Here is a 15,022-nt window from a genome sequence, read left to right on the forward strand (position 1 = left end):
CTCAGACGACTTTTGAAGTACGTCCAGCGCAGCGTGTTTTCTGCGCACATCCCCCTCGCCCCTCTCCCGCAGTTGATACTTAGCGGGACGCCACCAGGTGTGGCCTAAAAGCATCGCCGCTTATCACCAGTCTGGTTTTCTTTTTACATCACGTCGCTCAGTTAGATAAAGATACAGGGTTTTTAAAAATTTTTGATTGTTACTGTTATTTTCTCACTGTCAACAAGCACATAGTAAGCAATTAGTACATATTTTATCTGGAACAGAAGCCCATGGTATTTTTATGTGTATGGCGAGGTGGCACTTCTAATCGTGAAACTGGGCACTCTGAAAATCCTCCTTTCTCTCTGGTGCTCCGCTATTCATTGCTTGCAACCGCAGCACGTGATCACCTAGCACACTGCTAGTGAGAATCATGCTCACCACCTAAATGCATGGCCGATACGACAAATTTATCAACTGTGTGCATTTTATCAACTGGTTTTCTATCAAGACATGTATATGTGGAGAGTGCCTTTTATGCTTTGACTTCATGTAACGTATCATTGCAATTTTATAACAAGTGCGAAAAGTTCATTGGAATTTTGTGTATTTTACATAATCTGTGACATGAATTGTAGTCTCTCTCTGCCCACCATTATCATCTTTACGTTTTCTCCTTAGATCAGATGATGGCAACAAGAGTGTTGAAACCGGTCATCTTAAAACAATAAAAAAGTGTCTACACTGCGATCGCGGCGTACGAAGTGAGTTCACTTTCTGTAAACTTTGTAAGGTGGCAAAATAAATAGTCAGATTCGCACCTTACAGGAGACCATTACAAATCGCAATGAGAAGGTGAAGATGACTCCTAATGTAAATCGAAAGTTATGAGAAGATTTGTCTATGAATATGTAATGAAGAAAGGGATGACAGTCAATCGACGGTAATTAACACACCATACGTATACAATTCATGTCTTTGAGTGGAAGGTAGAACAGGGAACGCGAGTCGAGTTACTTTTAGTTTTGAAAAGACAGCTCCACAACGGCATATCGAAACTGCGCTGCGGGAGTTATGCCGGCAACCACTTAAAGGAGTGTCAGGAAGGAGGACAGCGACCCTGGGCCAGGTGATTCAAGCTGGAGGGTGCCTGTAGCGAGGTCATCAGTACAAGAGCAGAAAAGAAGCTTTAGATAACTACGTTTCGAAATTCCAGCAGGAGACGAACAAACGCAAGTGACGCATTTTCGTCCAGCGAGTGCAACACACGGAAAGGTCGATGTACTTTAGGGGTCTAGAATGGGCACAAAACGTCCGATTGGCGGAAACTCACTAGAAAGGAGCTCCAACTGTGGAGGAACGAACCAGCCAAATTAGTTAATTGTTCTTGCAAGAACTGAGAGGGCACCATAATATGCATGCTGCTCCAACTGTGCGCATGTATATCGCCACATAATAACACTAGGGCTGAGTACATGTTTTCTCGCATAATGAGAAACATAGGGAAAGTTTCTGCTGGAAAGTTCAGCAAAGGCCAGATTAGCAGTGTGCTTCCTGCCGCCGTTGGATAAGCAGCTGCAGCAGCAAGTCGTATACTCCTAGCTCACTCATTTGTTACATAGTTTAATTCTTGCTTTATTTGCGTGTTTTTGGTATTTGCATTGTTTAATTCATAAATTTCGGGCGTATTATATTATTTGAGAGTTGTAGCATCGCGTTTTAGTACCTGAATAGTGTAATTTCGCGTAGTCGTCTGTCTTCTGTTTTTGTTTTGAACGGCCAGTGTCGGTTGGTCAGAGTCAGTGTGCTCCCTGCCGCTGTTGGATAAGCAGCTGCAGCAGCAAGTCGTATACTCCTAGCTCACTCATTTGTTACATAGTTTAATTCTTAATTTCTTTGCGTGTTTTTGGTATTTGCATTGTATAATTCATAAATTTCGGGCGTATTATAGTATTTGAGAGTTGTAGCATCGCGTTTTAATACCCGAATAGTGTAAAATCGCGTAGTCTCCTTCCGCTGCCGAGCAGTGTGTCAGCAGTGCGCAAGTAGCAGCATTAATGCATTTACTAGGCAAGCTTGTATTTTAATAACCGTTTAAATTTTGTGTCGATTTGTTTGCGCTCTCTGTAGATTAGTTCAGACGTTCTTTGCACAACAGTTTTTAGCATGGATAGGGACTGCAACTGCTGTGTTCGGATGCAGGCTGAGTTGGCATTCCTTCGCTCCCAGCTTCAGGCAGTGTTGGCTTCGGTCACACAGCTTGAGGCTGTTGCCAATGGGCATCACTGTGGGGGTCCGGATGGGGGTTTGTCAGGGACGGCCAGCTCGTCCCACGCATCCTCCGATCGGACTACGACTGTGGTTGCCCGGGATACTGCCCGCATTGAGGCTGATCCCTCACCTGTGGTAGAGTGGGAGGTCGTCTCAAGGTGTGGCAGGGGGCGAAAGACATTCCGGAGGGCTGAACGGAAGGCCTCTCCAGTTTGTCTGACGAACCAGTTTCAGGCTCTGTCTCAGGCTGATACTGATCTTCGGCCTGACATGGCTGCTTGTCCTGTTCCAGAGGTTGCCCCTCAGTCTGCAAGATCCGGAGTGTTCGTCGCTGTTAGTAGTAGTTTATCCTGTAGTGAAGTAGAAGTGGATAGTTCCTGTGAATTATTATGGGTGGAGGTTACACTCAACAACCGAGCTAGGTTAATAATTGGCTCCTTTTACCGACCTCCCGGCTCAGCAGCATTAGTGGCAGAACAACTGAGAGAAAATTTGGAATACATTTCACATAAATTTTCTCAGCATGTTATAGTCTTAGGTGGAGATTTCAATTTACCAGATATAGACTGGGACACTCAGATGTTTAGGACGGGTGGTAGGGACAGAGCATCGAGTAACATTATACTGAGTGCACTATCCGAAAATCACCTCGAGTAATTAAACAGAGAACCGACTCGTGGAGATAACATCTTGGACCTACTAATAACAAACAGACCCGAACTTTTCGACTCTGTAAGCGCAGAACAGGGAATCAGTGATCATAAGGCCGTTGCAGCATCCCTGAATATGGAAGTATATAGGAATATAAAAAAAAGGGAGGAAGGTTTATCTGTTTAGCAAGAGTAATAGAAGGCAGATTTCAGACTACCTAACAGATCAAAACGAAAATTTCTGTTCCGACACTGACAATGTTGAGTGTTTATGGAAAAAGTTCAAGGCAATCGTAAAATGCGTTTTAGACAGGTACGTGCCGAGTAAAACTGTGAGGGACGGGAAAAACCCACCATGGTACAACAACAAAGTTAGGAAACTACTGCGAAAGCAAAGAGAGCTTCACTCAAAGTTTAAACGCAGCCAAAACCTCTCAGACAAACAGGAGCTAAACGATGTCAAAGTTAGCGTAAGGGGGGCTATGCGTGAAGCGTTCAGTGAATTCGAAAGTAAAATTCTATGTACCGACTTGACAGAAAATCCTTGGAAGTTCTGGTCTTACGTTAAATCAGTAAGTGGATCGAAACAGCGTATCCAGACACTCCGGGATGATGAAGGCATTGAAACAGAGGATGACACGCGTAAAGCTGAAATACTAAACACCTTTTTCCAAAGCTGTTTCACAGAGGAAGACCGCACTGCAGTTCCTTCTCTAAATCCTCGCACAAACGAAAAAATGGCTGACATTGCAATAAGTGTTCAAGGAATAGAAAAGCAACTGGAATCACTCAACAGAGGAAAGTCCACTGGACCTGACGGGATGCCAATTCGATTCTACACAGAGTACGCGAAAGAACTTGCCCCCCTTCTAACAGCCGTGTACCACAAGTCTCTAGAGGAACGGAAGGTTCCAAATGATTGGAAAAGAGCACAGGTAGTCCGAGTCTTCAAGAAGGGTCGTCGAGCAGATGCGCAAAACTATAGACCTATATCTCTGACGTCGATCTGTTGTAGAATTTTAGGACATGTTTTTTGCTCGAGTATCATGTGGTTTTTGGAAACAGCGATCGTGTGAGACCCAACTCGCTTTATTTGTTCATGAGACCCAGAAAATATTAGATACAGGCTCCCAGGTAGATGCTATTTTCCTTGACTTCCGGAATGCGTTCGATACAGTTCCGCACTGTCGCCTGATAAACAAAGTAAGAGCCTACGGAATATCAGACCAGCTGTGTGGCTGGATTGAAGTGTTTTTAGCAAACAGAACACAGCATGTTGTTATCAATGGAGAGACGTCTACAGACGTTAAAGTAACGTCTGGCGTGCCACAGGGGAGTGTTATGGGACCATTGCTTTTCACAGTATATATAAATGACCTAGTAGATAGTGTCGGAAGTTCCATGCGGCTTTTCGCGGATGATGCTGTAATATACAGAGAAGTTGCAGCGTTACAAAATTGTAGCGAAATGCAGGAAGATCTGCAGCGGATAGGCACTTGGTGCAGGGAGTGGCAACTGACCCTTAACATAGACAAATGTAATGTATTGCGAATACATAGAAAGAATGATCCTTTATTGTATGATTATATGATAACGGAACAAACACTGGTAGCAGTTACTTCTGTAAAATATCTGGGAGTATGCGTGCGGAACGATTTGAAGTGGAATGATCATATAAAATTAATTGTTGGTAAGGCGGGTACCAGGTTGAGATTCATTGGGAGAGTCCTTAGAAAATGTAGTCCATCAACAAAGGAGGTGGCTTACAAAACACTCGTTCGACCTATACTTGAGTATTGCGCATCAGTGTGGGATCCGTACCAGATCGGGTTGACGGAGGAGATAGAGAAGATCCAAAGAAGAGCGGCGCGTTTCGTCACAGGGTTATTTGGTACCCGTGATAGCGTTACGGAGATGTTTAACAAACTCAAGTGGCCGACTCTGCAAGAGAGGCGCTCTGCATCGCGGTGTAGCTTGCTCGCCAGGTTTCGAGAGGGTGCGTTTCTGGATGAGGTATCGAATATATTGCTTCCCCCTACTTATACCTCCAGTGGAGATCACGAATGTAAAATTAGAGAGATTAGAGCGCGCACGGAGGCTTTCAGACAGTCGTTTTTCCCGCGAACCATACGCGACTGGAACAGGAAAGGGAGGTAATGACAGTGGCACGTAAAGTGCCCTCCGCCACACACCGTTGGGTGGCTTGCGGAGTATAAATGTAGATGTAGATGTAGTTTTGTAGGAATTTTAGTGGGAGAGTGCGGCCTGTTAGGCAGCAGCACGTCGCAGCTTAAGGTAAATACCGTGTACTGAGGCGTAACTTTGTTGGTTCACCAGCTTGCGTCCACTGTATACTCGAGCGGCCTTGGGTAATCTTCCACTCAAATTTGTCACTTGACTAACCATCCACCGTAGACTTGATTGTCATCCTAAATAGTACCGAATTTTGAACCGGAATCGGACGATTTTCGTAGTACTGACCAACATCATAATGTATGTGTAGGAGCAATATTGTAAAGAATCGTCCAATTAAACTTTCATATTATTGTTGTGAGGATTAATGTTCTTTCAGAGAGTTAATATTTAACATTGTTGTGTATAAACTTATTTCAATTTTTGATGTTGGCAAGATCCGTTATCCATTGCGCTTTTATTATGTTGGCGACTTTGAAAACTGTGTGAAAAGCTGTTATTTGCTGAGAAAGATTGCGACATTAAACTTGTAATTTCGCCTCACACAGTTGTTCTCAATTCAAGAATAAGCAAGCAACCATTACAGCTTGAGGATGACGTACTTTTGGTAGGGAAGACCTTCGGCCAATGGAGAAGCAGACAGTGGCGCCACACCACTGGGATAAAGTCGAGACCGGCACTTTTTTCGGGTGGTGTGCTGGAGGAACTTTTTGTTGAGTTTATGATGAAGGCAAATGCGCCTGTGCTATCGTGTGCTGTTCTATCGTGTAGGTGATAGATTCTGGGCGGTGAATGGCAGCTATAAGACTAACTTTTGAAGACGCTTTTAGTTTAAATCTACAAGGGATATTATTACGTTGCTGCCGGTAGAAGGCAGATCTGCTTGAGGTGACGTGAATTATTCGGACGTGTAGGTGGCTGATTCTGGGTATTGCACAGCCGCCACGGTACCCCAACATTTTATGATTGTATTACGGAATTGATTACAGTCAGAGTATAAGTTTCTAGTCGTTATATCGCGAGTTTTAATTCATAAATCATCATGTTGAAGTCTGAACTGTTTTGAGCTGGTGAATATTTAGTGTATTGTAATCTAGAAATGAAGTCAGTTTTCGCACGTCTTTAGCATGGGCCAATATGTAGACATTTTGACTGCGAGATCACAACCATAGATTATTAGTTGCAGCGAGTTAGCTGCTGGACATGAAAGCAGACGTGCACGGCTCGACCCTATGACTAAGTCGAGGTATTCCTTTTGACACACTCGTGTGTAGCCTAGTTACCTAAGGTGAGAGCAATATCAGGTAAAGTGGCAATTAGTTTGCTCTTATGGACGGACAGCTGGTCAGAGAGTCACTACTGAGTAGTAAACCGTTATGCACCGTCACAAGTGGGGCAGGACAGATCCTGGTGGTAGAGCGTTCTTCATTGTGTACGACTTCTTCGTTTTGTCATGAAGGCACACTCAGGAATACCGGTTTTCAACATGTTGGACAATAGTGCCGTTAGTCTTAAGCAAGGTAGAGTTTGCTTTAGCTTCAACATCAGTCCATCCAGCCAGACTGTTAGATCTACAAATGCTTGTGAAGTTTTTAATCCTGTCTAGAGATCAGCCACGATATAAAAAATTAATGCCGGCACTTGGTTCACGCAAGCTATAGTTTTGCCTGAAGCCTGGTTCGCTCTAAGGCACTTTACTCTGAACCGTTCGGTAAATCCTGTTGTAGGTAAGCCGTTCTAATAGTTTATTACAGACCTCGAGAAGGGCGATTGGACGATAGCGCGAGGCATCGTCTTTCGGTTTCCGCGGTTCGAGGACTGCAAGGGTTTTTTCTTTAAATGTGCTGGTACCTGACTCTTGCTCGAACAGCATGAGGAAAATCTCTTTAGCCATTTCGTTCCATGTTTGGCATGATACACGATACATTCTGGGAACACTCCGTCTAGGCCTGCAGCTTTCCTTCGTTTTAGACATCTTAGGCAGAAATGAAACTATTGGAAGCCTTTGAAAGACTTCGGGAGAGTGTCGAAGATCGGTCACTTCCAACAGGTATCACGCAAATACTGCGTAACACCACCTGTGTCCTTCATAATGGCCCGTAAGTTTCTTCAGGTGTGCCATATTCAGCTGAAGCAACTTGTTGCCGATCAGACACCGTAGAGCTACAAGATTTACGGGGATGCTATTTGTTGCTATTCCAAAGAGTGCCAGACGCTTCGTTTGGGATTACAGTCGGGAGAATTGGCAAGACATCTGGGACGCGGCAGGCTGCCCGGGTGTTGTGTCCGCCAATGCTGACTGGTGCGCCCCACGCCGCCATCTTGGCAGGTGATAGCGTCCACCACATGCTGGCCACCGAGATGAGAATGTCGAATAAAACATACCGGTTCGTGCAACGCGAAAGACTAGACCTGAGTCTCGGTACGAGAAGCACCCCCAGAAAGCTGCCCTCAGTCCCACGTCTGGCCGGAACTCTGTATAGTCTCCGCGGCCTCACGGAACTATCACTGCCCGGGCGCCTCGCCTCATCTGGTGAAGCGAAAAATCGCGACTCGTTGGGGCGTTCCGCCTCCTGTCGGCTGCTGCCATTTAGTGTCTCGTTTGGCCCACTGGAGACGTGGAGCTTTAGGGCGCAAGTGTCGCAGTGAGCGACGGTCGCTTCGTGATGCAGCTGGTTATACGAGGCGTACACTGCACGAGTTGCTGTCGCAGTACTCACTCAGAAACTGGTCGAGACAGGCTCGCACTGACAGATGGCAGCGGTTTCTGGCGGCTGTGAGACTAGTTCTCTCTGGCGAGGAGAACCACTCCTTGTAGACACGTGAGTCAGTGCACGCTGGTACAATGATAAACCTGACGACAGCATTCGCGGTGCAGTTGTGGGTACAAGGGCAAGACATGGTGGACAGTTCCTTCCCACCACTCTGTCACGTCTCTACGTCAAGCGCGCCTGACGGTGCTGACTGCAGGGAGCCGACTGGCACGTACGCACACACACACACACACACACACACACCAATTCTGTGCTGTGGCATACGTCGGAGGTGGAGGGTCACGTGATTCCCTGAAAATACTTCTACACCGTCTGCAGCACTACAAAGCGGCAAGCAGGTTCTTTTGAGGGGGTGCCTAACGTCTTGTACCGTAAGCTCTTAATTAACGATGTATCAAGGTCAATGAGATCTCCATCGACAGCATTCGCTATGCTGATGGTACAGTATTGACTGCTCATGTCAACAACTCGTAGACATAGTAGGAGGTTACTGAAGAAATCTACATCTAAATATGGATATCAAAAAGACACATTTTACGGCTGTCACACGACATCCCAACCCTCTTACAAATGCGGATCTGCAAGTCAGTCGCTCCTTGGTACAAAGAGTAGATAAGTTTAAGAACCTTGGATCCTGGCTCTTCAAGACATCAGACCAGGCGGGAGTAGTAGTGTAGTGGGGTTACAACTCCACTTTTGATATCAAATTGATATACAAATTAATTAAGTTGATCAATTAATCACCCCTGCCCCACCCACACCCGCTCCCGGCCACGCCCAGCTCCGCCCCAGATGACGTCACGTGTTTTCTCATCTGCACGTGTGCCCCAGCCCCCTGCTTTCCCTGCCCCCTCCCCATTTCTCCCGACCTACCCTATTGGTGGGAATTTCGAATTTTCGTGGGAATTTCTTTGTCCCATGGCTGTGCTGACAACTCACCCCACCCCCTCCCTCCACCCAGGAATTGACAGGAAATTAAAATTGGCGGTTCCCCTTCTGGGACTCGAACCCTGGTTCTCCTGGATGAAAAGCCCAAGAGCACCCTCCCTAACACAATTAAACCTCCAGAGGCGCTTGGAATTGACGAGAAATTAAAAATGACAGCGCCCTTTATGGGTATCGAACCCTGATTCTACTGGATGGAAAGCCCAAGTGCCCCCCCCCCCCTCCCCAAAACATGGAAACTGTCCAGATGCAGGAGAGGAAGGTTAGGTTAGTGTACTTTATTTATTTTTGTCGGGAAACTGATGTAAAGATCGATCCTAATTACGTAATTAATCACAAAGATCAGTCCTAATTACACAACTATATGCATAGCCCTACACACGGACGCCATAAAAGTGCAATACAGCTCAAAAACTGATGATACCATACAACTGGTGTTATCCTGCTGGGAAAAAAATTCGCAATACCAATCGAAACAAGCAACAGATACACTCAAACTCTACCCTATACCTACAAGCTGGTGGGAAATACGTTCAACTGACGAGATGCTGGTGATGGACAGAGAGGAGTTTAAAAAGTGTATTACCTGTAAGCATACAGTATCTATCGTTGTTTGACGTCAGAGTTCGCTACAGATGTCTGCTCATAAACCACCCTGCAGCCCAGCTAATCGATGCCAATACGTGCTACCACAACTGATGGAAAAAATGCGTCACACTTCTAATTACACTTCGAAATTCTCGTGAAAAAAACAGCACTCATAATGAACAGGTCATAATGGAGCACATGTACTGGAGAAAATCGTCATCCTAAAAGACTGCAGAGGAGACGTTAGTTGAATGGTCATTATTCTCGATAGGCGTCCACAAACTTCCGAAAATCGAAGCCCCCTCATACCCTCTTCCACCTCTCCCTCCCTCCCTCCCTCCATCCCCATATGGGGGGGGGGACACATGCTCCTTTAAATGGCCAGCTTGTAACGCCGGAAATGCATATCCTCCTATTTCCATCTATTGTACTATAAATTTTTCCTTATTTTGTTACCTGAATATATGACATTTCTGTGCCTTTATATATTGTAATTGTTTTACTATTTATATATATATATTTATGCATCTATGTCGATGTATAATTGGTTTGTTTTGTGAATATTATTTGTATTTTACGCTGGGTCCTGCCTAGGCAAAACTATGCTGTCGAACGAATACATCGATAGGTCGTGTGGAGAACCAAAGTGTGTAGGATCTTTGGTAGTGTTAACTCTGCCGTGTGGAGCGCGGGCAGAGCAGAGAGAGTCGGGCTGGAGGAGGCAGTGGAGCAGGTGTGTTGTGTGACGCTCCTGCGAGTTGCCGCGCTTTCGGGGTGTGGCAGCATGTAATTGCGCTCGACTTGCTATGATAGTTTCTGACACGACGTCGCGGACGGAAAGCGTTAGCTGGCACACATCAAGAGCCCGTTTCGGCTGGAGACCGTGTCGAGAAGAAGGCGCGCCAACATCCAGCTTCTGCAACAGCGACGGCCGACAATGAGTGACTGTCGCCACCTCCTCGATCGACGACTTCAAACCTTCAATCAACCAACAAGGAAGACTGGTAGCACGTAAAGTTTTAGAACTGTATGGCAGACTTCAGCTTTTCAAACTGTTAAATTTTTCTCACTAAATTACAGCAACGTAGCATGAACCTTTGTTGCTCATTGTCCCAATTGCATTACCAAGCAGGGTCCCTTCCTTTTCCGGAATAAACCCGAGTGTCGTTGAAATTCAAACACCAGCATTAAAGTAATATCATTCCATTTCGCTGCTTTAATTTCAAAATTCAGTTAAAGTATTCGTAGCTGGCTACAATATTTAGATTACACAAGTACAAATTAAGAGTGCGAGTTTTGTTACCATATTTTAGTTTACCTGTGACTGCAGCTCAGCTTGGTACGTACTAAATTTTAGTATTGTTAATTGTTCAGAATCATTTAATTCAAGTTCAAAGTTAAATCCCTTATTTCTAAATTGCGTAGATTCAAGTAGCTTTTGAAATGATTGTTGAGGTAGCCTAAGACTAACCTTATTTTATTGATTTCGTAGTGCTTCAGAAACAAAGTTCACTATTAATTTCAGTCACTAAATTAACTTTCAATTTTACGGTTTTATTAATTCTTTTGCTAAATTAAGTCAGAGTGTAGCGAAATTTATTACTTCTGACAAACATTCAGTTTTCACAACCTTCAGTTGCCACGCTTTTAGTGCTAATTATATGTGCATTAATCTTTCATTTTCAGTTATTATAGTAGTTGTCCATAGGACTGGCGTCCGTAATTTTCTCCAAATCTCAAATATCTAATTAACGCCAATTGGTTGTTAACGTAATGACCGCACATTTACATTCTTTATTAATTTTACCTTTTTCTCAAAATTAATTTTCACCAATTTCATCTGCACTTTTCCTTTCATTTAGATGTAACCCTTTCCTTCCTCTTTACCGACAGATTAACTTCGGTGACGATTGCTTTTCCCAGATTTCCATTAGGTACACGCGGTTTAATTTTTCACTGTCATTAAGGTCGATAAGTGAGGAGGAGGTTACAAGCTGCTCCGCCGACTGCCTCACGGCGTGGGCAGGTCGCGGTCCGCACTTTGCTGCCACCATCTGGCCACAGCCTTAAGGCGACGGTCCTAGACAACACAAAGGGGAAATTAAGTAACCTAACACCACCCATCTGGAGAATGGTCCAGATGATCCGCAAAACTCGGCTTTCCACCATCTTAGAGCGATGTTCCTACATCAACACAGTAGCGTGTTAGTCAACTAAACAATAGGAGATAAAAGGACGACCACCTCAAGTGCAACTTGTTCATCTAAAATTTAGCGACAGAGCCCGCACACGCCAACCCCCCCCCCCCCCCCTCCCAGACAGAGAGCGGCTGTGTCCAGCGACCACAATTGTAGACACGCCCCCCCCCCTCCCCCTCACCCACAGCAGCCTGCCGTTAGCGATGGAGAACAATTGTATCTGACCTCATCTATAATCAAGCATCTATTTAAAAAAGCAAAACACATTTGCGACCATAACAAATACCCTTTTTCCACGAAAATAGATAAAGTCCATTTTCTTTTAGTTTTATGAGCAAAATCGGTATAGTTTATACGTTCAACTGCAGTATTTTGTGGTGGCCAGAGAAGTGTACTGCCATCGATCACATATGATCAGCAGAGACCTGCGTAAAATCAGGAAAAAGAAAACTTCGACTATTTTGATGCGAGAATTACCAATCACCACAGAATGTACTCGTTATTTCGAAATCGTCATCAAAGTAAAGAAAAAACGAGTGTTTAAACTCCAAAGAAAAAAATTCTATATTAAGCAATTTCTTCCAGCTTTTTGAACATATTACACGACCTGAGAGCATCTCTCGCATTCATTGTCTGCAAATACACTCTCATTCACGTCTGTATTACAAACATTTCAGACAATCTTTTACGCCATTGGCTCACATGTCGGAAAAAAACACATTCATTTAACGTTTGACAACAAGAAGCTATATTTCAAGAGAATGTAGCTGATTTGTACACTATGACAGGTACCCTTTTACCAATGCGATGCTATATCATACTATCGTTTAGGAAACAAATCGTGGGAGCCTATCTCGCCCTGTATAAGTGGGAGATTGAAATTTCGCTAGAAGACACCGCCGCAACGAAAAGAAACTCTTGTCGAGAATCATGCCGTGATGCCCTAGCCATCGGTTTCACCTGCCAGGCGATACGTCATTGATATCAATTTGATAGGCTAATTAAATAAATTGATCATGAGAGTCACTTTGTATGGTGAGTAATTTTTTTCAGCAGTCGGATTACACCCGCCAAGTAGGACAACTGGGAGTCCATGGAGGGAACACGACGTTCTTTTCGAGGAACACTATTGAGAAAGGACATCTGAAGCTGCCCACAGAGGGATTCTACAACCCACAACATACATTTCGCGTAAGGACCGCGCTAATAGAAAAACACGATCATAGCGCCTATGTTACCATCATCCTGCATAAAAAGCGGTCTTGAGTCTACAGGCAGACACGGTCTTAGACGTAAGATGGTAGACTTGATCCGTACTTGCAGCCGGCCGGAGAGGCCGAGCGGTTCTAGGCGCTTCAGTCTGGAACCGCGCGACCGCTACGTCGCAGATTCGAATCCTGCCACGGGTTGGATGTGTGTGATGTCCTTAGGTTAGTTAGGTTTAAATAGTTCTAAGTTCTATGGGACTGATGACCTCAGCAGTTAAGCCCCATTGTGCTCAGAGCCATTTGAACCATTTGAACCGTACCTACATACCGTTCTGAATGACGGACGTTAAATAAGCCAACAGCGAGAAAGATCGAGGCCTTTGTAATGTGAATTTACCGCAGAACGCTTAAAATACCGTCGACAGCAACAATAAGTGACAGCAAAGTGTTGTGAAGTTTACATAATCGGCGAGAAATCTCAACAACGTTTAGAAAAAAGGCAAAAAAGTACGTACGAGCGACATATCTTACGGAGCATCAAATATATACCTCTAGAGTTGATCGTATAAAGCAAGATCGAGGGTAAAAGAAGAAAAGGGCGTAGAAGAATATCTCAGTTCGTTAACAAAAGGCAGTGGACACGGTACTACGGTCCATAAAATGAAGGCCCGTCCGGTCGCCAACATCCATTAATGTATAAGCAGAAGAAGAAGAACTGTCTGGCTGATGGTCGGCATGCTAATGCGGCCTGTGACTTACGTCTCGGCAGCAGACATGTTAGAATCAGTGCAGCGGGTGAATAGGAAGAGGTAGCTGCTCTGGGAATGGCAACGAGAATTGTACACTGTTAGGTAAACGCCAGCAGCGTGAAGAAGGGAAAAACGCCAACAGACGCGACGCAACAGCAGATTCGCTGGCGGACGCTGACGAGTGCTTACCATTTGTGACAGCAGCCGTTACGGCCAGCAGCAGCAGCAGCAGCAGCAGCGGCAGAGGCGGTGCGTGCGGCGCCATGTCGCAGAGTGTGAGGACCGCGACCGCCGCCCACGCCGCCCCCACCGCCTCTGGCCGCCGCCTGCCGTGGTGTCGCGTGTCCCTGATAGCCGCCGCCGCTACGCCCCCTGCCGCCGCCGCCGCCGCCGCCTTTCACAGGAACTCACAGGCGGCCTGCTGTGCCGCTCACTGGCGCGGGTCGCACGAAATACACTACTGGCCATTAATATTGCTACACCTAGAAGATGACGTGCCACAGACGCAAAATTTAACCGACAGGAAGAAGATGCTGTGATACGCAAATGAGTAGCTTTTCAGAGCATTCACACAAGATTGGCGCCGGTGGCGACACCTACAACATGCTGACCTGAGGAAAGTTTCCAACCGATTTCTCATACACACACAGCAGTTGACCGGCGTTGCCTGGTGAAACGTTGTTGTGATGCCTCGTGTAAGGAGCAGCAATGCGCACCATCACGTTTCCGACTTTGATGAAGGTCAGATTGTAGCCTATCGCGATTGCGGTTTATCGTATCGCGACATTGCTGCTCGCGTTGGTCGAGATCCAGTGACTGTTAACAGAATTTGGAATCGGTGGGTTCAGGAGGGTAATACGGAACGCCGTGCTGGATCCCAACGGCCTCGATTTACTAGCAGTTGAGATGATAGGCATCTTATCCGCATGGCTGTAACGGGTCGTCCAGCCACGTCTCGATCCTTGAGTCAACAGATGGGGACGTTTGCAAGACAACAACCATCTGCACGAACAGTTCGACGACGTTTACAGCAGCATAGACTATCAGCTCGGAGACCATGGCTGCGGTTACCCTTGACGCTGCATCACAGACAGGAACGCCTGCGATGGTGTACTCGACGATGAACCTTGGTGCATGAATGGCAAAACGTAATTTTTTTCGGATGAGTCCAGGTTCTGTTTACAGAATCATGATGGTCGCATCCGTGTTTGGCGACATCGCGGTGAACGCACACTGGAAGCGTCTATTCGTCATTGCCATTCTGGCGTATCATCCGGCGTGATGGTATGGGGTGCCATTGGTTACACGTCTCGGTCACTTCTTGTTCGCATTGACGGCTTGGACGTTACATTTCAGCTGTGTTACGACCCGTGGCTCTACCCTTCATTCGATCCCTGCGAAACCCTACATTTCAGCAAGATTATGCACGATCGCATGTTGTGAGTCCTGTACGGGCCTTTCTGG

At 45.6% G+C, this 15,022-nt stretch overlaps 1 protein-coding gene across 1 annotated transcript in view; it reads right to left on the reverse strand.

The window, feature by feature from the left end:
• LOC126088461 (neuronal acetylcholine receptor subunit alpha-4-like) overlaps positions 1–13,860 on the reverse strand; it is a 160,997-nt gene extending 147,137 nt beyond the window's left edge. Inside the window, exon 1 of the mRNA XM_049906603.1 lies at positions 13,748–13,860. Within this exon, the coding sequence (XP_049762560.1) occupies positions 13,748–13,823 (76 nt within the window). The 5' untranslated portion in view covers positions 13,824–13,860. The remainder of the gene's footprint in view (positions 1–13,747) is intronic.
• Positions 13,861–15,022: the final 1,162 nt, after the last annotated feature.

Source organism: Schistocerca cancellata, chromosome 6 (assembly GCF_023864275.1).
Source record: "Schistocerca cancellata isolate TAMUIC-IGC-003103 chromosome 6, iqSchCanc2.1, whole genome shotgun sequence".
NCBI lineage: Eukaryota > Metazoa > Arthropoda > Insecta > Orthoptera > Acrididae > Schistocerca > Schistocerca cancellata.